Raw genomic sequence first — 27467 nt, 5'->3', positions numbered from 1 at the left:
CCCTATGGGACTAAAAATAACTGCACGCATGCGCAGTTGGGGCAAATTACGGACAACAAAATACAAAAAAGACCAAAAAACCCAACTGTCAATTCTGAAAAGCCGAGAGCAAAAGCAGGGTACTGCGCGTGCCCCCTGCACTCACCACCACCAAAGGGGCGGGCAGACCACCTAAGCCACGCCTCCAGCCCGACCCCTGGACACACCCCTACCTTCTCTCCATATAAGGAACAAGTTCGCCCCTCCCTCGGGGAGTGAGCAAGGGCACCTGTTGCTTATTCTCGCTCCCCGCCCCCCGACCCGGGCTGCAGCAGGGGCCCCCCCACAAAGCCCTGCCTGAATTTCTTGTCTGGCCTCTGATCAATTCCTGTCGATTGGGGAAGGCCAGGAACCCTGGGCGGTATCAAAAGGATGGAAAGAAACCAGGTCCTTGATGATATTCCTGGCTAGGGATCTACCACCCAGGGCTGCCCTGCAGCAGGACGGCACGTGAGGCGAGCCGGGGACTTTGCCCGTCCTGACGGGGCCTCTGTTGTCTGCAAGTGAAGCAGCTCTAGTGACATTAAGAGCTCTTGTTCCAAAATAGCTAAGAACCACTGGCCCAAGGACAGATTTAAGGAACCAAGAGTGTCTACTCAGGAGAGAGCAGGGAGAGTGAACTGAAGGGACAGGGGTGACAGAGAGATGGAACTTGGCCTTTCATTCTTGACCTTGTGACCTGGAGGTACACCTGGTGGTTATTTATTTATTTATTTATTTATTTATTTTGCGGTACGCGGGCCTCTCACTGTTGTGGCTTCTCCCGTTGCGGAGCACAGGCTCCAGACGCGCAGGCTCAGCGGCCATGGCTCACGGGCCCAGCCGCTCCGTGGCACGCGGGATCCTCCCGGACCGGGGCACAAACCCATGTCCCCTGCATCGGCAGGCAGACTCTCAACCACTGCGCCACCAGGGAAGCCCCTAGTGGTTATTTTTTAAGCACACTTTCGGATGTAATCTGTCATCGTAATCTGGGTTTTATCACCCTCTCCATTCCTGTAAGCAGCATATATTATCTCTGCTCGCTGAAGAGACCCATTAGGTCTTGCCTGAGGGGACCACATTCCCCACAGGAGGGTGCCATGAACCCCCCAGGGCTGGAGGGTAGTCCACCGTCAGCCCAGAGGGCAGCGTTCTGAGTCTGCACGCGTGGCTGCTTAGTGCTACTCTGCAAGGCAGTTACTAACCTACGATTTTCTTTTCTCCTCAAAAATGGTGTGAGGCCACTATAAGAAAAGCTTCGTGTATTGGAAGTTGTTCTAGGGTGGGGTTGAGGGGTGATCTTCAAACACTCTGGGATGAAATATGCATGTCCCAGGACAGCCCTGCTTAGGGGAGGAATCCTGGGGACATATAAACTTTGTGTCTGCATGAACACACTGCACAGACCTGGATGAAGAAAGGTCAATAGTCTCTGACTCACAGGATCTCAGTCTATAGCAGTTTCTGGTAAGTGAGGCCTTCGATGGCCCCCTGTGGCTGCACCACAGGCCATATGATTTGGCCTTTACCTACTGATCCAACCTCACTTCTCACCACCATGCTGGGCTCTCAGCCCTTCGTACTGAACTTTTCACTGTGCCCGGATAACGCGTTACATCTATTGAGTCATTCCCTACAGCAAGAACCCCCTTGCCCCGCTTCACCCCCTGGTAACAAATCTTAGTTTGCACTGCACTCTCCTGGCACTCTCTCCATCACTGTGTTAAGACACTTTTCCTCTGTATTCCCATTCTCCAGCTACTCATCTGCCATCAGTCCATTACTCTTTTTCTATTTTTCAACTGCCCAGGATGATCTCTGGCAAAATGCAAGGACTCAGTATACGCTCTTGCCTGGATTAGCATCACCACGAAGGCATCTCTGGGTGAGCAAACACATATGAGCAACCCTGTGGGGAAAACTCTCAGAAGCTCTACTTTTATCCAAGCTGACCCCTGGAGATTAGGAGGAAATCAAACCCAGGTTCCATCAGAGAAACCCCTTTTTATAATGTGATCTTCAACAACAGGATATTAAATGCCACTCACAGGCATTTAAAAAGTATCAGGATACTACTTGCTCAGCAGATGTTTTGTGCAAAACGTTTGTAAGAGTTTGCACATAAATGGTAATGGTTTATAGGAGAAAAAAATTAAGGGAGTATTATGTCCTGCACTGCTCACAGATGGCTGACCAAAACTCTTGCGAGAACAAATTATAAACTTCACTGTAAACTGTAGGGTTGGTTTTTTTGTTGTTACTTCATTTTCTTTTGTTCCTATAAATGGTACAAAATAGATGTTCTGTTGCCCAGCAAAGGAAACCATTGACAAAATGAAAAGACAATCTACTGAGTGGGAAAAAATATTTGCAAATGATATGAATGATAAGGGGTGAATATCCAAAACATATAAACAGCACATACAACTCAATATCAAAAAACAAAGAACCCAATTAAAAAATAGGCAGAAGACCTGAACATTTTTCCAAAGAAGGTATGCAGATGGCCAACAGACACAGGAAAAAACGCTCAACACTGTAACCATCAGGGAAATGCAAATCAAAACCACAATGAGCTATCACCTTACCCCTGTTAGGATGACAGTCATCAAAAGGATAATAAATAACAAGTGTTGGTGAGGACGTGGAGAAAATGGAACCCTTGTGCACTGTTGGTGGGAATGTAAATTGGTGCAGCCACTATGGAGAACAGTATGGAGGTTCCTGAAAAAATTAAAAATAGAACTACTGTATGACCCAGCAATCCCACTACTGGGTATATATCCAAAGGAAATGAAAAGACTAATTAGAAAAGATAAATGCACCCCAGTGTTCACAGAAGCATTATTTACAATAGCTAAAATATGGAAGCAACCTAAGTACCCACCAACAGATGAGTGGATTAAGAAGATGTGATGTACACACACACACACAAAATGAAATACTAAGCCATAAAAAGAATGAAATTCTGTCTTTTTTTTTTTTTTTTTTTTTTTTTTTTCTTTTTGCGGTATGCGGGCCTCTCACTGTTGTGGCCTCTCCCGTTGCGGAGCACAGGCTCCGGATGCGCAGGCCCAGCGGCCATGGTTCACGGGCCCAGCCGCTCCGCGGCATATGGGATCCTCCCAGACCGGGGCACGAACCCGTATCCCCTGCATCGGCAGGCGGACTCTTAACCACTGCGCCACCAGGGAGGCCCCGAAATTCTGTCTTTTGAAGCAACATCCATGGACCTAGAGAATATTATGCTTAGTGAAAGACAAATACTGTATGATATCACTTATATGTGGAATCTAAAAAATAATACAAATGAATGTATACAGCAAAATAGAAACAGACTCACAGATACAGAAAACAATCTAGTGGCTCCCGGTGGGGAGAGGGGAGCGGGGAGGGGCAAGATAGGGGTAGGGGATTAAGAGACACAAACTACTATGTATAAAATAAGTAACAAGGATATACAGTACAGCAGAGGGAATTATAGCCATTATCTTGTAATAACTTTAAATGGAGTATAATCTATAAAAATATTGAATCACTCTGTTGCACACCTGAAACTAATATTATAAATCAACTATACTTCTTCAATAAAAAAATAGAAATAGATGATCTTTTGTTGTTCTCGTAAATGGTAGAGGTAGATGAGAAATGCTGGCTGAGTATACGTGTGTGTGTGTGTACCTAATATGTGTATCAATCAGTTGTTAGGTATGTGAAAGTATTTGCTGCTGACATGAACGCGAAAGCAGCACAGAAAATCCAGATGGATCAACAGCAGGTGCATCCCCAAGCCTACGCGCTATGTCTACTGATGTCATAGGTTGGGCACGCTCCAGCAGGGCTATAAAAGAACAAAACTCAGAAACCATGAAACCTCTGCAGAGTAGAAGCTGCTGCGTTCAAGAAAGAAACGAAGGCAGGGAACACAGCAGTAACACAGCTATGAAGTAAACCTGATGGAATGATGCGGTTTTGTCCTTTGAGAATATTACACAAAAAGGAAGAAGTAGAAAAAGTCACCTGTAAGGATCAAAGAAGAAAGGAGGAAAGGGGAGGATGTCTGCTGGGCTGAGCAGGCGAATTTCCTCAAGATGCTCAAGACAGTTCTTTGTCTGGAATCAGATGGCGCACTTTGCCCATAGACATTCTTTACAAAACAGCATAGATACAAATCAGTTGTTTCTGAGGACGAGAGGGTGTTTTTGTTGCCCAACACTGAAGAAGCTCAAGCAAAAAACCTTGAAGGACTGAAGAAACGTGGTCCTCAGCCATTGGACAGCACGATTCATAGATGCAAGAAGCAGAGGCCAGAACGGAGTGAAAATGTAGCTGCAGCGTTTCCCTGGGTTATCAAATAAGAAGCTCACTTGGATTTTACTTTGGAAAGTCTCTGGGTCTCAGAAGCTCCAGGACAAAGAATATCTGTGATGTTGGTCAAAGAATGCAGCATGGTGGCCACCGGGCCTGCACACAGCCCAGCTAGACATCTCTGCTATCGAGTTCTTTAACATCTTTCATCTGCTGCAAGAAAGACTGAAAGATGCTGCCTGGATGGAAGAGGCAGGAGGCTTGGTCTCCCATTTCCTACACGTTTGCAATGGCGAAAAATGCACCTGGACTGGAGCCCAGAGTTCCACATGACAAAAGTGCTTCCAGCAAGTTCCTGTCCTGTGTGCTTTTTAAAAAAGCAAATGCTTTCTGAATAGGTAACACAGAGCCAGGAAGACAAAAGGTCTGGGTGATTGATCAATGCCTTAATGAACAAAACAACTATCATTCGAGAAATACCTTGAATACCTAAAATTCATGACTATTTCTGATGAACTGGCAAAACGAAATATATGGTAGAATTTAAATTTTTAAAATTTCATTAGTAATGAAAAGTTATATTTATCAGTAAATTAAATGGGTGCATGTAAAACTCTTGCCTAAATTTTACTTTTTAATTTAAATACCAAAACTTCAAGTTATTCATTTTATATTACTAAATTAGATTTATAAGTAATATTGAAATAATTGTGTTTTACTCTCTCTAAAGCGTATATTCTTATAAACACTTTAAGTTTTTTGCAGAATATATGCGTCTGGATTTGGTGATTGAATTGAAATACAAGGAGAATATATGCTTATAAGGTTACTGTTTACTGTTTTTTCAAACCATACTCTAATTACAGTCTCTATACCTTAAATGTTTTAAAAATATTTAACTAAAATAAGCACGTATAAATATTTCCTATAATTCATATTAAATCATTTTTATTTATTATTTTATTTATTTATTTTTGGCTGCGCTGGGTCTTCCTTGCTGCACGCGGGCTTTCTCTAGTTGTGGCGAGTGGGGGCTACTCCCCGTTGCAGTGCGTGGGCTTCCCATTGCAGTGGCTTCTCTTGTTGCAGAGCACGGGCTCTAGGCGCGCGGGCTTCAGTAGTTGTGGCTTGCGGGCTCTAGAGCGCAGGCTCAGTAGTTGTGGCACACACTCTTAGTTGCTCCACAGCACGTGGGATCTTCCCGGACCAGGACTCGAACCCACGTCCCCTGCATTGGCAGGTGGATTCTTAACCACTGCGCCACCAGGGAAGTCCTAAAGGTTCATATAGTTGATCTTACAAATCAGTCACTTATTAGAAAGGCTGTAACTATATACTGCTGTTTTAAAGAAAGCATTCTTATGTGTCCATTCACGTAAAATAATAGTGACAATGAGCCTATCAGCTCTGAGTGCTTTGCTTGACCCCTGTTCCTGTCTGCAGTCAATTCTGCAACAAGAGCAAGCCATTTATCAGGACGCTGTTTTAGAGAGTTTAGTGCTTACAGAAACTGTTGGTTGCTTCTTTATATGACTTGTACATTTTTGATAAGGAATTTAAGCGAATTTATATTATTTATATGTTATGTGTTCTTTATATTTATATATTATTTAATAATTATAAAATCATGTAATTGTTTAATGTTATATATTAATATTATTTTATATATTAATTTAAGCAAATGAATCATTATATTAAATATTAATCAAGAAAAAAAAGAAAAACTGTCTGAGGTTACAAGGTGAACTGTGAAACCCTTAAACTTGGCAACTAAGTTTTGTACACTGAGGCTTTTCTAGGTACAACCCAAAAGAAAGTAGAGAAAAATTGGATATAAAGATAAGACATCTGTCCTCCCTAAGATACTAATTTCAGATTTTTGTCATTTTGAAAATCATCTCAGTGTCACCACCGATTGACTTTAAAACAAATACATGTGTTAATTTGAATTTTTGTAATAAATTCATACTAATAAATACCTTCCATTTTATATTTCGGTATTTTACTTTTTTCTTTTAACATCTTTATTGGAGTATAATTGCTTTACAATGGTGTGTTAGTTTCTGCTTTATAACAAAGTGAATCAGTTATACATATACATCTGTTCCCATATCTCTTCCCTCTTGCATCTCCCTCCCTCCCACACTCCCTATCCCACCCCTCTAGGTGGTCATAAACCACAGAGCTGATCTCCCTGTGCTATGCGGCTGCTTCCCACTAGCTATCTACTTTATGTTTACTAGTGTATATATGTCCATGCCACTCTCTCACTTCGTCACAGCTTACCCTTCCCCCTCCCCATATCCTCAAGTCCATTCTCTAGTAGGTCTGTGTCTTTATTCCCGTCTTACCCCTAGGTTCTTTATGACCTTTTTTTTTTTCCTTAGATTCCATATATATGTGTTAGCATATGGTATTTGTTTTTCTCTTTTTGACTTACTTCACTCTGTATGACAGACTCTAGGTCCGTTCACCTCACTACATATAACTCAATTTCGTTTCTTTTTATGGCTGAGTAATATTCCATTGTATATGTGTGCCACATCTTCTTTATCCATTCATCCGATGATGGACACTTAGGTTGCTTCCATGTCCTGGCTATTGTAAGTAGAGCTGCAATGAACATTTTGTTACATGACTCTTTTTGAAGTATGGTTTTCTCAGGGTATATGCCCAGTAGTGGGATTGCTGCGTCATATGGTAGTTCTATTTGTAGGTTTTTAAGGAACCTCCATACTGTTCTCCATAGTGCCTGTATCAATTTGCATTCCCACCAACAGTGCAAGAGGGTTCCCTTTTCTCCACACCCTCTCCAGCATTTATTGTTTCTAGATTTTTTGATGATGGCCATTCTGACCAGTGTGAGATGATATCTCATTGTAGTTTTGATTTGCATTTCTCTAATGATTAAAGATGTTGAGCATTCTTTCATGTGTTTGTTGGCAATCTATAAACTCAAAATGGATTAATCAAAGACCTAAATGTAAGGCCAGACACTATCAAACTCTTAGAGGAAAACACAGGCAGAACACTCTATGACATAAATCACAGCAAGATCCTTTTTGACCCACCTCCTAGAGAAATGGAAATAAAAACAAAAATAAACAAATGGGACCTAATGAAACTTCAAAGCTTTTGCACAGCAAAGGAAACCATAAACAAGACGAAAAGACAACCCTCAGAATGGGAGAAAATATTTGCAAATGAAGCAACTGACAAAGGATTAATCTACAAAATTTACAAACAGCTCATGGAGCTCAATATCAAAAAAAACAAACAACCCAATCCAAAAATGGGCAGAAGACCTAAATAGACATTTCTCCAAAGAAGATATACTTAACTTTTTAATTTAGGTATGGGATTCCATGGTTTTAAAACATCACGGTCATCACGTGTTCAAGAAAACCGGGTCCTGCGTTCCCCTTGCTTACACCCTTCCCATGGCTCTGGCAGCTGAAACCCTGGTCCCCTGGGCTGGCTCACAAACCCCCGAGGGACCGAGTGACGTGGGCCCTGCCACCGCCTAGAAGCCTCTGCCCGCACCTCGGAGGCACCGGCCAGACCAGGCGGGCCCCCTTGGCCTTCCCACCAGACCTCTCCGCAGCCAGCAGGGCTCCTTCCCCAGATCTCCGTCTGGGTAGCCGTGTGCACTGTTTTTGTCTGGGTCTCGGTGAGTGTCCTCCTGGGAGGCTCTCCTGCCCACCCCAGCCCGGCCAGTCATGCCCCAGGACAGAGCTCGGCCTCACTCTCCTCATTGTCTCCTGTTCATTCACGCGTTCCGTCTGTTACCTTCACGGGACCACGGGACCCCAGCACAGCAGGAACCTGTCTCTCTTGCTCCAAGCTGCGCCCTGGCCTGGCCCGCCCTCGCTTCCGACTCGCCCCGATTAAGACATCCCTGGTTCTATTCTCTGTGAAGCCAACGTGGTGACTCATGAGCAAGTGTGAACTCCCAGTTACCACCACCGACCTCGCCCTGAACCCATCCTAATTACTAGAGAGAGAATAAACACCGAACATCCCTTTTTTCCACTGCCTTGTTAGGAAGACTTCGCTGGGCTCCCTGAGTGGCTGAAAACCGAGGCCCCGTGGTTAGCAGTCATTCCTGTGTCCTGTGTCCTGTGTCCTGGCCCAGGGAAGGATCTACTATCATGAGACACAAATCTATCGCTAAATGCAGTGATGCCCGCTACGGTGACCATCTCCTAGCTGTAACTTTTACATATTCTCTAAGTTCTTCTCAACCACAGGGCCAATGATGTCATATTCACCTGTGACCACATGGGCCCAGACTGGCCTTCCAAGTGCCAGCCAGCTACAGAGATGGGGGCCACCTCACCTGACACCACCGACCACACCTGGGACCCGGGCGATGTGTTCAGAGTAGTGGCAGGGCAGAAGCAGACATCGGCCGTGAATGCAAGATGTCCAGCAGCACGCCTCACTTCTTCCCTCCGACAATCCAGTACGACTGGGGATTCAGTAACTGTCGTGCACGCACTACAGAAAGCTCTCTGTACCCGCACTTTCAGGGTGTCACAAAGTCTACACTTCTTTCCTCGGCCTCCCCAAGAACTGAGGAATGAAACAGCCCAGGGAATCTCGTTCGTCCGGGAAATTATGTCATTGTGACTCAGTTTCAAAGCGGGTGTTCCTGGTCACCCATTTTCGGCCAGCTGGGATGTTTTGCTCCCCTCCCAGATGTAGGGAAGACAGGGGAGACAAACAACTCACCGATAATGAAAGAAAAGCAATCAGCTAAGATCTTCTAAGGATTTCCTAAAGAACTAATCCCTGCTTGGAATGTAAAACATCACTATTCAAATTACATGACCTCTACAACAAAAACAAAAATTTCAAGTCTACCTTTGATTGTTTCTATTGTTGCTCAAATAGCTTAAATAAAATCAACTTTCAAAAAAAAAAGGATTAAAATATTTCATGTTAGTTTAAAAGGGACGCAGTGAGCCATCAACACTGGCTACTTACTGACATTAACTTCATGTAAAAATGAGTTTATCTGCCAACTTTTGGCAGATAAAGTTGACATTGAGCTAACGTAAGTCATAATCCCAAAAATAAATGTATTCAAGTCATCCGAGAAACAGGAGGAGGACCGCTGCCAGCAAACCACTGACCAACGCTGAATCTGTCACCTCCCTACACTGCAAGGAAACAGAGTTCCTTCCCGGCCCTCTCCAGGCGTCCTGTAAAGAGGCTGACATCATTCATCAAGCCGTGGGCAGCGGCCGGGCTCTGGGCAGATTCTAGAACAGGGAACACACCACTCAAAGGTGGATGAGAAATCCTTTTCTTGTTTCAGAACGAATGACAAACGGTATTCAGAAAAGTTGTTTTAATTATTAAACACCAGGCCATAACAACCACAGAAAGGCCCTCAGGATGGAACATCCATAAAATAACAGAGCCGATTATTTTTAGTTGACACGCAGCTTAGGTGTTCATTAATCAAATGCTTAATTAGGCCTCTCGCCTCCTTAGGAGTTTATTCCCTCATCCTTTCCTTCCTGTGCCCAGGATGCAAACAGTCCCCAGAAACCCTCACTTGGGTGATCCCATCAGCCCTCCTGTCATTTCACTCTCTTTGTCCCACGAATGCATTTCCTCACCTGTTCGGAGACTTCCCTGGTCTCGCCTGGGAATGTTGCTGACTCCCCAGTTGGTGGTTTTCCTGAGAAGGCTCCCTGGTCTCTAAACTAAAATATTTGCCGGACTTAGGCCTTGCCCAAGGTTCTTCCCCACACGGGATTAAACACACTCAGGTTCTTTTATAGACACGCTGGTCCCCAGTAAGGTGATGCTGGCTGGAAGTCACTTTCTCAACAAGTCTGTTCCATGTTCTTTCTACATTTAGGGCCCTAAAGCCACCAGCACCACGACTCTCTGGCTCCTGCAGAGTTCTGCTCACGACCCCATCAGGCTGGCCAACGGCAGACCCTGGTCTGTGGCCTCTGATGGGGCTCCCACCCCCGGGCGGGCACCCCTCCTGGCCTCCAGGGCTCCGCTGCTTTCCGGGGATTCTAATGAAGGTCAAATTGGAAATGGAAACACCTGGGGGATTGTCAGTACCTGGGCTTCTTGGAAAGAGGCCTGGACTTAAGAGATGGGGTCCAGCCCCTGTTTAGTTGGGCCACCCGGGCAGGTGAGTCCACCTCCCAAAGGCCAAGCTCCCCCCTCTGCACAGGAGGAAACTGTCATTCGCTGCCCATGGTGATGATCATGATGAGAAAAGTCTAATTCTGTTAAGCCCACGGCATTAAAAACAAGCAAGGGGGCACTTCTTGAGATTAAAAGAGACTTAGAGACACAGCCAAAAACATTACGTGTGGACCTCGCCTAGATCGTAAAACAAATCTAATAAAACCCTAAAAAGACAGGGCTGAGATGATCCAGAAGATCTCTTTATGGACTGAGTATCAGCCGATACAGAGGAATGACGGTTAATTATTCGATGTGATAACAGGCACTGGAGTTATAGTGTTTCTATGTTACAACACAAGCAAGGATAAGGTGTATTAGTTACAGACACGTTCTAACGTAAGACATATAGAGCTACATGTTGAAGTGTGTAGGGGTGACTTGCTGTCACGTCTGGGATTTGCAAAGAAAAAATAGGGGTGGGGAATTCCCTAGTGGTCCAGTGGCTAATGAGGGCTCTGAGCTGCCATGCCAGGAGGCCCGGGTTCAATCGCTGGTCGGGGAGCTAAGGTCATCCTGCAAGCTACGAGCATGGCCCCCCCCCAAAAAAAATAGAGGCAAAAAGGGGCTAGATGAAGCAACTGTGGCAAAATCTTGGTAAGTGCTGAATCCGGGCAATGAGTGCACAGCGATTCGTCGTGCTAGTCTCTCTACTCTGGTGTATGTTGAATATCTGAACAATTTAGAAAACTCGAAAAATGAATGTACTAAGGGAAGCCCAGGCAGATGTTAGGATAGTGGGAGAAGTCAGAAACGAGGGAGCAATGTCAGTGTGTCTGGAGAGGAAGCATTTGTCCTCAGGTCCGGGTCCCTCCAGGACAGGGATCTGACTCCTTTGTCCAAGTCCTCTGGGAAAACCATGTGTGTTCAAAGGGCCAGAAAAACTGAATTGCGATTCTGCTTCTAAGTTAGAGACATAGGGGTGTTAACGCTTTCTGAAAGCCTACATATGCTACAGATTTAATATGTATTATTTCATTTAAACCTCAAATCAAATTGATGATAAGAAAACTAAAGTTCAGAGATGATAGTAACTCAGCCAAGGTCACACAGCTCAGTGGGTGGCAGGGCTTGGAGCTCAATTCAGGGCTGTCTCTACAGTCTCTGATCTTTCCTCAGCTTCATGACACATCGATGGAGAAAATGCAGCTGGAAGTGAAGTAAATCTTAAGCAGGTGTTGGAGGCAGACATTTGCCACCTGGCCTGGAGAGGTTTGCTAAACTGATGCCATAGTTTCCTAACCTTTTAGCTAATAAAATGACTAATAGGTATTTTAGAGGAAAAAAGTGGGAGAAGGGGTGGGAGGGAAACAAAAGGAAGACAGAGCTCACACCCTATACTTTGAGAAAAAAGGTATTCTTCCTGAAATGACATAAGGCTAATATTGGAGAAATAATACACAGTAAAGTTGGTGTATCTCCTGTTTTGGGCCTTGTTTATACTCATCTTTGACTCAGCAGTTGTACCAATTTTGACTTGGAGATATGATGGTACCAACATTATTTTACACATCAAAGGATTTCTGTTTAAAGATCAAAGCATAATGGATATTTTTTAGTTGAGTACACACTCAAAATGTATTGGGAGGTTTTTGTGTTTTCTTTTTTTTTATTTTTAATTATTTATTTTTGGCTGTGTCGGGTCTTCGTTGCTGCGCGTGGGCTTTCTCTAGTTGTGGCGAGCAGGGGCTAGTCTTCATTGTGGTGCGAGGGCTTCTCATTGTGGTGGCTTCTCTTGTTGCGGAGCACAGGCTCAAGGCACGCGGGCTCCAGTGATTGTGGCACGCAGGCTCAGTAGTTGTGGCTCGTGGGCTCAGTAGTTGTGGCGCACGGGCTTAGCTGCTCCACGGCATGTGGCATCTTCCCGGACCAGGGCTCGAACCCGTGTCCCCTGCATTGGCAGGCGGATTCTTAACCACTGCGCCACCAGGGAAGCCCTGTGTTTTCTTTTTATGTAATTGGTTTCAGAAGAGCCTGGGAGAGTATGGCCTGGTCGGGGGTAGTGGACAAGCTTTTCTTTGTCTGAAAATCTTGCTGATGTGTTTCAGGCTCTGACTCTGGTTGTTGGCAGATAACACTCCATGAGGAGGCCCAGATCGTCAGTGAGGACAGCACCCTGGCTGTGCGGACTAGCCTTGATGGAATGGAAGCTGGGTGGACACAGGCCGTGGCCCAGACAGAGGAGCGGATCAGATTCCTCTGGAATTCCCGAGAGGTGGGCGGCCGTCTAGATTTCCCCGTGAGTGCTGGTTCAGGCCGGGGGGCAGGGAGCCCGTGCATCAGTGTTCACACAGGGGATGCAGCGATGGCTCGCGGCCCGGGGAGGACCAGCCGCATGGCTTCCTTTACCCAGGGCTCAGCATAAGCTGTACTCAGGGAAAGCACTTAAGCGAAAGAGAATCCCACTGCCTTGCTGGCCCAAGGCAGGGGCAGCAACCAGAACTCTTGACCTTGAAACTGGAGAAGATCAGCGCAGGGCCCACCCCACTCCCCTCCCACCAACGGTGATGAGCAGAAAGAAGGTCCTAGAACAAGACAAGCGTCTCCTTGTTGTTTATCCAGACTAAGCATAACTGGGAAACTAGGTGTTTTCATCAAATACAGTCAACCTTTTTTCTTGCTTTGATGAAACACCTAAAAGACCAAGACACCCCCTACCACACACCCACACACCAAGGAAGAAAAAATGCTTAAGGGGAAAAAATTAGAGTGCCGTCTTACATGACATTTTAGGCATTTGCTTGAATTATATTTGTAAAGTAAGTGAGCATCGGTAGATTTTCTTCCAGCAGGAAAAAAAAAAAAAAAAGAATGAGTTACACGTTGGGAATAAAGAGGGATGCATGAACAACAAGGTCCTACTGCAGAGCACAGGGAACTACATTCAATATCCTGAGAGAGACCATAATGGAAAATATAAAACAGAATGGATGTATATGTATAACTGAGTCACTTTGCTGTACAGCAGAAATTAACACGACGTTGTAAATCAACTGTGCGTCAATTAAAAAAAAAAAAAAGGAGTAAAGAGGGAAAAAATATTACCAAATATTGAAACAAGGAATTCGTCCGCTTAGCTCCGCATTTTTCAGATGGTACAAAGTAATGGTGTGCATGACAGATTCTGCTCCACAGACGGAACAGCAGGGCTGTCTCTTGGGAAAGATCACTGGGAAGACGGTTTGGGGAAAGGAATTCTGAACAATCTAAATGTCACTAAGTTTCTAGCATCTCTAAGCTACACAAACTACACAGCGAGAAAAGTGCTCCACCCAGAAAAACCAAACTAAAAATCAAGAAAACCCATTTTTCTTCATTCCCTTGGTATTTCTCACTTCATGATATTTTCTAGATATCTAATTCCCCTTCTCATTATCCGCTTGTTTTCTCTAAGTCATGAGAACAGGCTGATTTATGCCCAAATGACACAGGTTAATTTTGGAAGCTGGTTTACTCATGAGAAAGGGCAGAAGCTGGTTCGTGAAATTTTAAGGTTTATCAAAATCGTGAAAAAGTTTGGGGGCTTAGATAAGATCAATAAAACGTTCAAGTATTTTACTGAATGAATTAAGGGCACATAGGGACACTTAAGCATCTCCAGCTACCGTTTCAAAATGGTCATTTGGCACAGAAGGGGTTTTAGGATTCATGCATAAAGATTTTGGTTCTATTTCTTGTGAGTACATTCCTGAGAAAAACGGCTGGACTATTTGCCAGCCACTTGGATCGGGGTTTTAAGACTTGGCAGGCTGTCCTCGAGGGGCCCTCGGGAAGGGTGTCAGAGCTGAGGTGGGGAACAGCGATGGTCAGGGAGGCAGGATGCCTGGGTACTGGGGCAGTGGGAGGTGGGGAGGACCAGCTCCAGGCCTGTTCGTCTCTGCACACATGGGACCACCTCCCCATCTGTGCTTCCACGTGAGATCTGCTCTCAAGCCACGAGATGAAGGGCCCTGTCACTAGAGGCCAAGCGATGGCCTGTATCCCTCTGTGGCCACTTTCTTTTTTTTTTTTTTTTTTTTTTTGCGGTATGCGGGCCTCTCACTGTTGTGGCCTCCCCCGTTGCGGAGCACAGGCTCCGGACGCGCAGGCTCCGGACGCGCAGGCTCAGCGGCCATGGCTCACGGGCCCAGCCGCTCCGCGGCATATGGGATCCTCCCAGACCGGGGCACGAACCCGTATCCCCTGCATCGGCAGGCGGACTCTCAACCACTTGCGCCACCAGGGAGGCCCTGTGGCCACTTTCAACGGGAGCAAATGCCCCGGAGCAGCAGGTGCACGGATGCTGCAGGTTCACCTTCCTCTCTTCACTGGACTTTGGCGTTTCCGCTCCGTCAACAGATATTTACAGAGCTTCCCCTACGTGCCACACGGACAGCGGGAGAGAGACGCACGGATGAACCCGAACATCCGACGGGGTGGGGAATCGGGCACGGGGAGCTGAGAGAAGAGACGGAACACTCGGGGTCCCTCAGAGAGGGAGTCAGTCCCTGAATCTCCGGAAGGATGAACAGCGCTGCAGCAATCTCTGCCCGCACTCCTGCCCTGGCCACCCCTCCCCCAGCCCGCAGCAGCTCCGGAGCAGCTCAGGAAGCCAAGCAGGTGATGAAGGAACAATTGTGAGGGCAGAGTCTTCTCCGCAAGAGAGCAGCTGCCTATCGAGGCTGCACATGGACCAGCCAGGAGATCTGGGGGCTGTCAGGAGGGAGAAGGCAGATGTGCGGGGAGGGGGCGCTGAGGGTGGCGGGAGGCCCGGGGCCCCTGAACTACCTTCCCAGGAGCTCAAACGTGAGGCCAGATCCTGGGACGGAGAGAAAGGAGGCCGTGACCCCTCGAGGACCTCCTGCACCAGCCGGTCACAGACACTGCCATCAACTAGCACCGTCACAAGTGTTCAGAGCACCCACAGAAGAGATCCCAGAACGTAGACGGCAGGAGACCACGTTTAAACTCTAGCTGTCTTCTGATCCACCTGCACGTGTAAAAGTGAATTCTGAACAGGATAAGGGCATTTAGAAATTACATTCTTTTTTTTTTTTTTTTTTTTTTTTTGCGGTACGCGGGCCTCTCACTGCTGTGGCCTCTCCCGTTGCGTAGCACAGGCTCCGGACGCGCAGGCTCAGCGGCCATGGCTCACGGGCCCACTCGCTTGGTGGCATGTGAGATCTTCCCGGACCGGGGCACAAACCCGCGTCCCCTGCATCGGCAGGCGGACTGTCACCCACTGCGCCACCAGGGAAACCCCAAGAAATTACATTCTTTTTGAATCTGCAAAAGAATGTGTGTGTATATATATACATACGTAGGTATAACTGAATCACTCTGCTGTACACCTGAAACTAACACACACTGTAAATCAACGACACCTCAATAAAAAAATAAATATTTTTTAAAAATCACATTTTTTAAATCAACCACAAGCTCTCTCCAGGCTGACGGCCCACGACACCCTTCAACATCACGACGCCTCTGCCAGACTGAAGCCCAGCCCCCGACGTTTTGCTGGTCTCCATGGGTCAGCGTGCTGTTACACGTCTTGTTCCGTAAAACCCTGACACAACACGCCCCCCACCAGCCAGCCATTCACCTCCTTCTAGAACAGATGAGGACAGTCTCGTTATAGGAAATCTCTCACCCAAGGCCGCGTGGCTCATCAGGGCCAGAATTCAAACGCGGGCTCTGAGCTCTGTGGACGCACGCGGTCCTTCCCTGCACACGTCCGACTCGAGCCTTTGCCCAGGCGTCTGCCGCGAACACGCCCTCATCCCTTCTGTCCATTACCATCTCCCCGTCCTCAAAGCCCATCCTGTCATAGAGAAAGGCTTCCCGATGTCTAATGGGGACAAGAGCCCTGCTCACCCTTAGCCTGTGTGGCCTGTGTAACAGTTACACACAGACCACCTTAAAGCCCGGCCCCGCCCGCCCCAGTCCTGACTTCAGGCTTCACGCTTCAGGCTTCAGGCAGTGACTCTTTGTCCCGTTGATAGATAACTACGTACAACAACAAGCACAGCTGCCATACAGTGAATGCTAGTGGACTCAATAAAATTAAGTCATAAGCACACACAGAAACCACAACTTCAACTCCATACTCTTCAACCCCTTTCCTAAAATATCTAGTCATTTGAGATAATATTCCGAATACTTCTCAAAATGTTTGGATTGTCTTTCCTAAAAGCAAAGTAAAACACACAAAATGCTTTGTTTTCACTGCTTTGAAAGATGGTACAACAGAATAGAAACAAAACAGAATATAAATATAATAGAAGTATTCAACCTCTAGATTTTTGTTTCTTGAGCAGTTGGCTACAGGGTTCCTTCTAAGCACTGACAGGAGAGCCGTGCTCATAATTTCCCAGACATTCATGTCCCTAAGGCAGCAAAAGTCTCCTTACTACCCTGCAAATTCTCCTTGGGCCCAGGTCAATTTTCTTCGGTAAATTTTAACCAAATGCAATCTGATAACATTTTAACATATGCGATTAAACAAAACCTACTCACATGCCCAGCAGTTAGGTGTGGGGGGAGGAGGCTGAGGCTCTATGAGAAGCAAGGGGGGTCGGGAGCCCTTGCATCCCTGGACCAGCTAGCAGGTCACATGATGCTTTCTCAACACCAGCAGAAAAACATAATTCATTAAAAACAAAACAAACACCGGGTGTACCTGAAATGAACTGTAACCAAATCTACACGAATAACACGCATTCTTCAGCCACACACCTTCAGGGCAGATACACTTGAGCGTCATAACTGGGCCTGGTATCAAAAGGCCTGGTGTTTAAACACTCTGCTAATGCTGCCACACAGAACTTCCCCTGAAGATCACAATGCTACGATTTCTATTTTCCGCGCGTGGGTTGTTTTCCCATGTCCAGACCCCACATAAACCCCCATCTCACCTGGGGGCAGACCCAGGGACCCAAAAGTCAGATTTCACGTTGCCCCTGAGAGGGCGAGGTTTACACCTCATGCAACCCACCTCACACTGCACACCAAGAAGCGGGAAGGAAACCCGGGAACGAAAGGCGGGAAAGAGGAGAGGGGATGCGCGGGGCATCGGCGCGGGGCGGCCCACCTCCTTCCGTTACTGTCCCGGAGCATGGCTCTTCCCATCACCCTGGACTTCCTTTCCAGCTCCTGCACCTCCTCCAGAAGTGTTTTTTTGCAGGTGTGCTTGGCCCTGTGTCACAAGGAAGAGACAAGAAGGACATGACACGTGAACTTTACACAGCCTTGAATGAGCTGCTCCCTTCGTGGGCCACATCTGATGCCCTCTGACCCGGGCCCAGGCTTGGGGACACCATGGAACATTCACTGTCCCTGTGCATGACAAGGGCTCCACCTCCACAACCTGGGAAGCACCCCAGGTCCTGCAGAACAGACTCGGGCCATGAGGGTCAGAAGCTGCCCCCCTAAACAGCATCGCCTGTCACTGCAGAGCTGGCTGAGGCCCCCTGCGTCCAGACAGAAGCCCAGGGTACCTGGAGAGTCGTGGGTCAACCTCTAAAGCTTTTCACTGCAGGACCAAAAGACCCAGAAGATGCTTTAATCCTCACCCTAGTGGATGCATGTGGATCCCTCGGGCTGTGCCCTGACGGTGAGATCAGGAGCCTGGGGGTGGGGGTGGGGGTGGGGGGTGGGGAACAGTCTTCTCTCTCCTTTCAGGGTGAAAAGAGCCACTGTCGCAGCAGGACTGGGAATTATGATGCCAGAGTTCACAGTCATCGTGCCAAACCCTTGACCTGAAATTTGGGTCAACACAAATATCTGGACACAGAGTTCCTTTCTTCTCTTGCAGAGACTTACCATCAGGGCCCATGTCTGCAGGCCTCGGCGGCGTGAAACAAGGGACGGGGTAACAAAACGGTCTGGCCTTTCCAGTCGTGTAAACTGCAGACGGGCCCCTCTTCCTGACCTGCAGGAAGTTACCTGCACCCTTTCCTGATTAAACTAAGAAATATCTTACAATGTTCTAATAAGTGTTTGATTGCAAAGGTCTTCCTAAACTTGAGATTAAACAGAAAGCAGCTGGTTGGAAACTATACAGGGGAAGAAAGGGCATTTAAGGAGACACAGGTTAGAAATGGGAAAAGAAAAATTGTAAAAAGCAAGAGGGCCCTAACGGAGCAGCCCAGGGCAGCGTTCCTCCTTCCGAAAAGCTTGTTAGTTTCTGTACAAATGCATGTGGGGAGCCCACCAAGTAGCCGGACTCGGAGACAGAATCAGAACAAAACTGAGCGCATCTTCAAGGACGTGGGACAGTGAGATGGAACGTTCTGGAGACGTGAGCTGTTCCACGGAAACATGTACTCCCGTCTGCCCTCCACCCTGAAGGACAGGAAGTCTGTGAAGACAGCGCCCAGTCATCTGCTGACACTCCAAGTTCATCTCCGAGGGAGAATCAGGGCTGAGACTCTGTATATGGGTCAGTCATTAATTTCCCCGGAGGAAACAAGAGAAATGAACCACACGGGTTTTCACACATAATTCCTTAACCACACCAAGCAATGTCCTGAGACTCAGGGGTGTAAAATACTGCAGTTCGAAGCGGAGATGGCGGCATTTGCATTTAAACAAGAAATGAGAAAACGTTTAACTTTTTGCTGGAAAGGAGACAGTCAAAAAGACTGTGACAATTGATACTATTCAAGATGGATGAATACGCTGGGCCCAAACTTGACCTTTGAACTCACGGGTTTCTGGGGCTGTATGGATAAAAGCCAGCTGGGTAAACAGCCAGCCCCACTCCACGGGTTCACGCCAGATGCATGGGTCCCGTGGAGCGTGTCTGGTTCGTCCTAGAGGATGAGCTTTCTCGCTTTTACTGCTTCAGGACCGTCCTCACCCCATCACCCTCCTGCCCGCAGAGCAAGCAGGGTTCATTAACCCCTAGACCAGCCCCCAGTGTTATCCTCTGGGCTGGGGGCTAGGGGGAAGTGTGACACAGAGAAGTAGGCTTGGAACAGGAAGGCTGGACCACAGGGCGCAGGGCACTGGGCCCAGAGAAAAGAGAATCTGACCCCCTGTGCTGGGGCTGCCGGTTTTCACTCATTCACAAAATTGCCTGAGAGGGAAATAACTTCAGTATCTTGATGCTCCTGGGCATTGTTCACGTTCCTAGTGGATGAGAATGCATCCATATCCAAGATGGATACCATCCAGTTTTATAGTATCAAGATTTCCACTAGGCTAGTTCCCGCGAGCCAGCCTGGGAACTTAACCAGTGTGAGAACACAGTTAGTCCTTCTGCATGAAGCACTGCTGTACATACAGGTGATGCTCGCAATTTAAAACCATTTTCTCGGGCTTCCCTGGTGGCGCAGAGGTTAAGAATCCGCCTGCCAGTGCAGGGGACACGGGTTCGAGCCCTGGTCCGGGAAGATCCCACATGCCGCGGAGCAACTAAGCCCGTGTGCCACAACTACTGAGCCTGCGCGCCTAGAGCCCGTGAGCCACAACTACTGAAGCCCATGCACCTAGAGCCTGTGCTCCACAGCAAGAGAAGCCACCGCAGTGAGAAGCCCGCGCACGCAACTTAGAGTAGCCCCCGCTCGCCACAACTAGAGAAAGCCGCACGCAGCAACGAAGACCCAATGCAGCCAAAAATAAATAATAAATTAATTAATTTAAAAAAATAACATGGAATAAAACCATTTTCTCAAGAACCTTTACCCAATAAGGCCTTACTTAAAGAAATGATTCTAACACCTCCCCTGTCAAAGCCTGCGTATGAATGGACTAAAACCTAATACTTATAGGTTTCAAAAGCCAGGCTCTAAGCATTAGCCACTGGCATGGAAACTGGATCTCTCCCATTACCTGTGGACAGCTGGTTCCCAGGGGTCCAGGACTGCTCACCCAACCCCACGTCAAGAGGCCAGGTGATCAGAGAAGGCCCAGGTAGGGGCACTTAGCCCCTGTAAGGGAGTGTGGTAACCCACAGTGAGCCTTCAGATAGAGCAGGAGTATCTCCAGGTTACTAGGGATTTTTGAAATAAATAAGTTGGCTTAGAATCTTGAACTTTTCATCTTCTTGTTTCTGAAACTTTTTTACTGGACTCTTTCTTTCTTTTCTTATGGAAGGAGAGCAAGTCAGAAGGAAATGTTAAATTCTAAATGGGGATGCAAATATAAATACAATGTGCTTCAAAGAAATTATAGTCTAGTTAGAAAGTATTAAAAAAAAATCAAGGCCCCGTTGTACACAGGAATTTCTTATTACCTTTTATTTCCACTGAACTGCCTATCTGGGATTATAATAAGGAAATGAAGTCATTCTGGACTTGCTGAATGCATCGTGTGCTGACTGGTAAGGTACAAGAGATACAGCTAGACAAAAGGAGATGGGTTCCTAAGTTCCGTGGCCTTGAGCTTTATATTATTTTTATAAAGCAACATAAATGAATTTCTCCTCGATGAGTGTAAGTACATGGCAGCTTACCTAAAAATGCTGTCATAGGTAAACACTTTGGAAGCACGTAAGCTAAAGGATATTAAAATAGTTCTGGGCAATTTAAACTTCGTGCGTGTAATAAAAATATTCATTAGCCAGGTATCACATATAATCAATCAGTTATTTTAATAAAAGATGTGTTAGTTTGGTCCCTCATGAAAATTCTGGTTAACAGGATAACAGAGGAGGTATTATACGGTGTCCAAATCTGACTTAAGATAGTCTAATAAAGGATCTTCATTCAGAAACTTGATAGACTTCATGGAAAAAATGACCGAGTTACCTCATGCTGTTTTTTTTTCTTTACTGTTAACAATGCAGGTCCTGAAATGGGAGAGAGCCTGGGCAAGGAAAGAGGGAAAATGCAGGAAGACAGAGCAAACCAGAGCACACAGAAAAATATGTGAAAAGGCAGGCCTGCCTTGTGCTGGAGTTTAAAAACTCTTTCAAAATAGAGTTAGCCACCAAAATTCAAAACAAAACCAAAAAGCCTTAAGACTAGTTCAAGGTTGACTTCCCTGGCAGTCCAGTGGTTAAGACTCTGCGCTCCCAAAGCAGGGGACCCGGGTTCTCATCCCTGGTCGGGGAACTAGACCCCGCATGCTGCAACTAAAGATCCTGTACGTGGCAGTGAAGATCCCGTGTGCCACATCTAAGACCCGGCGCAACTTAAGAAATAAATATTAAAAAAAAGAAGAAGATTGGTCCAAGGCAAGATGAAAGAACCATCGTAAATCTACAGAAGGTTCCGGGTGCTGCCCCAAGCTGACTCACCACAGCCAAACTGTCCAGCTACTCCCTGACTCCCCATCATGTAACTCAAACTCCTTTCTCAAGTCCAAGGTGCAGCCTAGCACATCGCGTGTCAAGAAACATTCCAAAATTTGAACCAAATAATGGGCGATTTTCTGGAAAATCAGGATGAATATTTTCGTTCAGTGTGCCAGAAGGAAAAACAGGACACATAAAGCTGAAGAAGGAGAAATGACAGCTGAGTATCGTGGTCTCATCAGAGGTAAGCAACTCATAGTATGCTTTCCCTTCTTGGGAGAAGCCTCTGAATTTCCTTGACTCAACAAGAAATATTTCAGGTTGGGAGTATAACAGGAAGTAAAACATGGGCCCTGTGATCAGAGGGAACATGTCCAAAGAAACGTGCCCAGTTCCTGTTTTTGAGGACAGGGATAAGTATAGTGTAGACATCAACTGTATGTTATAAATTGGGCATATACTTTGGGCAAACACTGCAGGTGACATACAATACACCCTGCTCCTACCTGGCTGGCAAGCTCCTTGGAAAGGAAATGACTTTTACTCTTTCCATATGGTGGAGCTGGAAGCAGTGTCATTTGATGTATCCTTGTTTAAATGTAAAAAGCACTAGTTTTACAGTGCCAGGAAAAACCGAAAACAAATCCTGTTGGAGGGAATAGATAATTTGCTTCATGGTGACTGGGAACTTCTACTTGGAATGTATTGGAAAAGATCCAGAAAGCAGATGAGGAGGCAGAGACACGCTCTCTGAAATGGTAGAAAGAGACTTCTGCCGGCATCTCACTCGGCAGATATCTCAATCTCAACAAAAAATTTTTTTCATGACATTAATTTAACAGTTGAATTAAAATAGGCTGAGACTGATTTCTAATCAAATCACTGTTCTCAACCCCTGTACACTGAAAAGTGATCTGACGTAACCAACACCACGTTCTATTTACCTAAAACTAACTTGATGATCTTGCAAAATTGAAGAAATATGGCAAGGCACCATATTGTGCCACAATTGGGCTATGTTACAAGAGCAAATCATAGAACGAACATTTTCTTCCAGTTCATTTATTAGATTAAGAAAACGTCTTTCCTGGGCATTATAATTTCATTTCCAAGGATTCTGATCCTGCTATTTAAAGGATACAGTTTTAGCAGATAAAATGGAAGCAGTGGTAAATCAAGGTATTTAAGAAATTAGAGTTATTTAATGTTCACTAACAGTTGTCAAACTCAGTGAAGAGAAGAAAAAAAAACCACCTAAAATATGTGCTATACAATTCTCTCTCTCCCCTTCCCTCTCCGCATTAGGCATCATCGGTTGTCAAGATAATGCCAAGATGAAGATTTTTTTCAAAAACATCCTTAACTGTCAGGCAAGAACAATTCTCACTGAGTATGGGAGGAAGGGAGAGAGAGAAATGAAATCTGATGTCTTTTCCTGGAAGGTTTGGAATAAAGTCTCAATTCTCTACCTCAGGGGCCCCAAATAATTATGCTTTGCCCAAAGTAAAGCCAATCCAGGAGTTGCAATTTTCAGGGAAGTTGGCAAGTGTAGGAGGTATCATCAGGCCTACCCCAAATAAAAATCAATATGACCTCATTTTGGAGTAATTCCATCTTTTCCTCGCAGACGAAATAAAATTTACATTATCTTGGAACTCAGTAGCTTTTTTTTTTTTTACATTGTACATAAGATACTTAGGAAATAATATATTTTGAAACGTCTAAACAAAAATCGAGCATGAATTATTTTCTATCAAACCTATGTTATAATTTCATCCTTGTGATTTAATCTTCTCATAGACTTGTAAATTGACACTTCAGAATTATATTTGAAGGATTCCTACTGGGAATTATTTGGAGAAATGAAGAATACTTGATTCCAAGTATCTGGTGATTTGAAATGACTTACATAAACATACAATTTCCCTTTAAGCATGGGGTTTAAAGCCAGGTTATATCTGTGATCACGTAGCATTGATTTTTAGATAGAAGGAGAAATGAATTTTGAGTCATCTTCCTTAAACCTGATGGAATGGATCTGTACTTAGAAATTCTTCCCTATAATCGTGTACAAGCAACATCTCTCTTGACCTTCACACAGCCTGACTCCTTTTTGACTATATTCTCATGTTAAGGTGAAGCACAGGTTAAAAGAAAAAAAACAAAAAAGACACAACCCCAAATCCTTTATATCCGTTTCTGGCAGGTGGCAGGAGACCTGTTAGAAGTCCCACAGCATCTAATACCCTACGCTGGGGCCCACTGAGGACTAACTGGAGGGCATCGGACAGGACCCGGGGCACCACTTCATCTTTCACTTACGCTCTCCACACCACATCTTCCATCAGACACGCGGTAGGAACCAGAAATAATCCCAGCCAGAAGTGCGCAGAGCTCAGGACCATGGTTGCCTGCAAGAAACAGAAGTGACATGGGCATTAATGCTCTTTCAAAAAAAAAAAAAAAGGGCTTCCCTGGTGGCGCAGTGGTTGAGAGTCCGCCTGCCGATGCAGGGGATACGGGTTCGTGCCCCGATCTGGGAGGATCCCATATGCCGCGGAGCGGCTGGGCCCGTGAGCCATGGCCGCTGGGCCTGTGCGTCCGGAGCCTGTGCTCCGCAACGGGAGAGGCCACAACAGTGAGAGGCCCGCGTACAGCAAAAAAAAAAAAAAAAAAAAAAAAGAGAGAGAGACATAATTTAATCAGTGTAACACGCCCCATCCCACAAAAGCAATAGAAGGCATTAAACTAGTGAACGTTGAAATACACGCCCAGGAAGAACGGGAAAGGGGACCGGCGGGGCGAGCGCCGGGGCGAGCGCCTGGCCGTGATCTTCATCCGCTCTTGTCTCCATCCTGACGTTTTGACGTGTGTTGTCTCCGTTTCTAAAGCGCTTCAAACCCCCACTCTGGTCAGAATGCTGTCCTCAGCCCCTCCTCTGGAGGAATGCTGGAGCCACCAGACTCCACAGAAATAAACTTCACCCCACAGGCGCCTTGCATCCACCCACCCACGTAGCCATCAGTTCCTGGTCCTCCACTGATGTAACCAGCACCCGGGTGCAGGGCAGAGCGGTTCTCAGCACCCCGAGGAGGAAGGCGAACGGATTACGGTCCTTGTCTTCAAGGCACTTAAAATGGGGTGGGGTCTCCTACATCACACGTGGAATGGATGTGTCAGGGTCATAGGCTCTGGGGGTGAGAGGAAGGCTAGAAGGCTGGGAAGACTTCTTAGCGACCGAGTGTGGGATGTGATGGGAAGAGAAGCAGGATTTCAAGAACTACAGGAACAGAGGGAAGATGATGACAGGGAGACACAGCCTCCGATGGTGAGACTCCCGGTTCCCGGGATGCAGGGTCACAGAGAATTTCGGAGGAAGTGGGAGGGGGCCTTAAGGAAGAGGTACAGGGGCCGATGTCAGTTAGGTGAGGAGCTGAAAAGAGGGCTCAGGGCCAAGGCAGAGGGCGGGAAGGAGGCGAGGGGGAGGGGAGGGGGAGGGGAGGGGGAGAGTTGAGCTTGCTCTGAACAGAACCGGGGCTGGGAAGGCAGAGTCCTTAAACTTTGTTTGCAGCGAGCGAGGCCAGAGCATGTGACGGAAGCCTCCGCATTCACTGTCTCCCTTTTCTCAGTTCTCACCACTGGATTCCACTGCAGTCGACGTGCTCCGCTCCAGCCCACACCTAACCACGTCAGCCTGGCCGCTGAACCCCAGCGGGTAGCCCTGTCTGTGGTGTCGGAACTTTAGGACAACAAAACTGAGAAGCAGTGAGACCTGGGGTGAAACGGAACACCAACCTCGGCACTGGAGCCCTTGCTTTCCTTTTCTAAAAACAAGATTGCCAGCTTTCTGGAGGAGCAATTTAAAACCTTAAACATATGTGAGTACATTTTGCCCCATCAATTACCCATCTCAGAAGGCATCCTATGGACACAAGTAAGAACTTGGGTAAAGAAGCAACTACATGGGCTTCCCTGGTGGCGCAGTGGTTGAGAGTCCACCTGCCAATGCAGGGCACACGGGTTCGTGCCCCGGTCCGGGAAGATCCCACATGCCGCGGAGCAGCTGGGCCCGTGAGCCGTGGCCGCTGAGCCTGCACGTCCGGAGCCTGTGCTCCGCAATGGGAGAGGCCACAACAGTGAGAGGCCCCCGTACCGCAAAAAAAAAAAAAAAAAAGAAGCAAGTACAAGAGTATTCACATAGCGCTGTACAGTCAAAGGAAGTAAGAAATAAGTGTCCCAGGAGAGGGCTTACTAACTACACTGTGGTTCCTACACCCAATGGACTTCTGTGTAGCAATTAAAGGGATGCAGAATTATAATGCTGACATAGAGAGATGTGATGTGATATTGCTAATACAACGGATGGGTTCTGAGCATCTGAAGGGGACCTCCCCCCGCAACAAGGGTAGGGCTGGGAAAGGAAGCAGGATTGGCCCAAGTCTCAGAATGAAACCTGAGATGTGATCTCCTGATGCTGCCCACCCAGAAGTTACACTGCATCTTTAAGTGTTAAGCACTGTCTATATGTCAGTATACGTCAATACATACGATAGTTTTTGTAAGTTCTGTTTTGGAATTTCCTCACCTTAAAAAAAACACACACACACACATTCCAGGGCCTCAAATGCAGTTCAGTGGTCCAGGCCTTGATCCACTGAGACTATGCAGACCACCAACCCGTGTACCCCTGTGTGCCTGCATGTCAGGAAAAAGGCACAGTATGGTCTCTCAGAGGGAGTGCGTTGCAGTTTTCATCTCTCTTTGGCGAGCTCTAGTTCCCGTTTCTCATACAGAAAACGTATTCCTTACACATACAAAAAGTTTAACTCATCGCCCTCCCCGCCCCACGCCAGTGGCCCAAGTAAACCACAGGAAGGAGTTGGATTATCCAGGTCCTTTCTTTTTTTTTTTTTTTTTTTTTTGCGCTACACGGGCCTCTCACTGCTGTGGTCTCTCCCGTTGCGGAGCACAGGCTCCGGACACGTAGGCCCATCGGCCATGGCTCATGGGCCCAGCTGCTCCGCGGCATGTGGGATCCTCCCAGACCGGGGCACGAACCTGTGTCCCCTGCATCGGCAGGCGGGCTCTCAACCACTGCGCCACCAGGGAAGCCCAGGTCCTTTCTTTCTGCAAGTCCCACCTTCCCCCTCTAATCCATCCTTGGCTGACCCAGCGACAGAAGGCGGCCTTGTTTAAGCTACACTTGTGGGGCTACATCCTAGATCATCGGCTGGTGTATTTAGCAAAGAATACAGTCATTTAAGAATAAGATTTTACAGAAATGATAGTTACTGTGATGGGATGGAGGTGTTAGCTAATGCTATGATGGTAATCATTTTCCAAGATACAAGTGGGTCACATCAACATGTTGTACACCTTCAACATACAATATTATACATCAATTCTATCAATAAAGCTGGAAAAATATTTTTTCGAGAAAAAAATAAAAATAACATTTTCCAACAAAGTGTACTATTTAAAATAGATTATGAAACTCCACAGGAATTCTCACTGCTGACGGAAATAAGGAAAATGACCTTTGACCTGCCTGCCCTGCTGAAAACAGGGAGCCCTCTCCCCGGCTGACAAAGGTTACATGGAGATTTGGAAGTACTGTTGTTTTGTCACTGGTTTTTAAAACTTGGAGCTGTTTTAAAACACATAATGGACATAACTAGTTTTAAAGGTGTGTCTGCAG

At 46.5% G+C, this 27467-nt stretch overlaps 1 protein-coding gene across 1 annotated transcript in view; it reads right to left on the bottom strand.

Annotated features, from left to right (window-relative positions):
- The window catches only part of LOC132477650 (phospholipid-transporting ATPase IB), a 451641-nt gene that overhangs the window by 24572 nt on the left and 399602 nt on the right, over positions 1 to 27467 (bottom strand). The window contains exons 33-34 of the mRNA XM_060080119.1: positions 24092 to 24180; positions 17621 to 17725 (exon numbers count right to left, since the gene is read on the bottom strand). Coding sequence (XP_059936102.1) covers positions 17621 to 17725; positions 24092 to 24180 — 194 coding nt within the window. The remainder of the gene's footprint in view (positions 1 to 17620; positions 17726 to 24091; positions 24181 to 27467) is intronic.

Source organism: Mesoplodon densirostris, chromosome 17 (assembly GCF_025265405.1).
Source record: "Mesoplodon densirostris isolate mMesDen1 chromosome 17, mMesDen1 primary haplotype, whole genome shotgun sequence".
NCBI lineage: Eukaryota > Metazoa > Chordata > Mammalia > Artiodactyla > Ziphiidae > Mesoplodon > Mesoplodon densirostris.
This window is presented reverse-complemented; position numbering and strand designations above follow the sequence as displayed.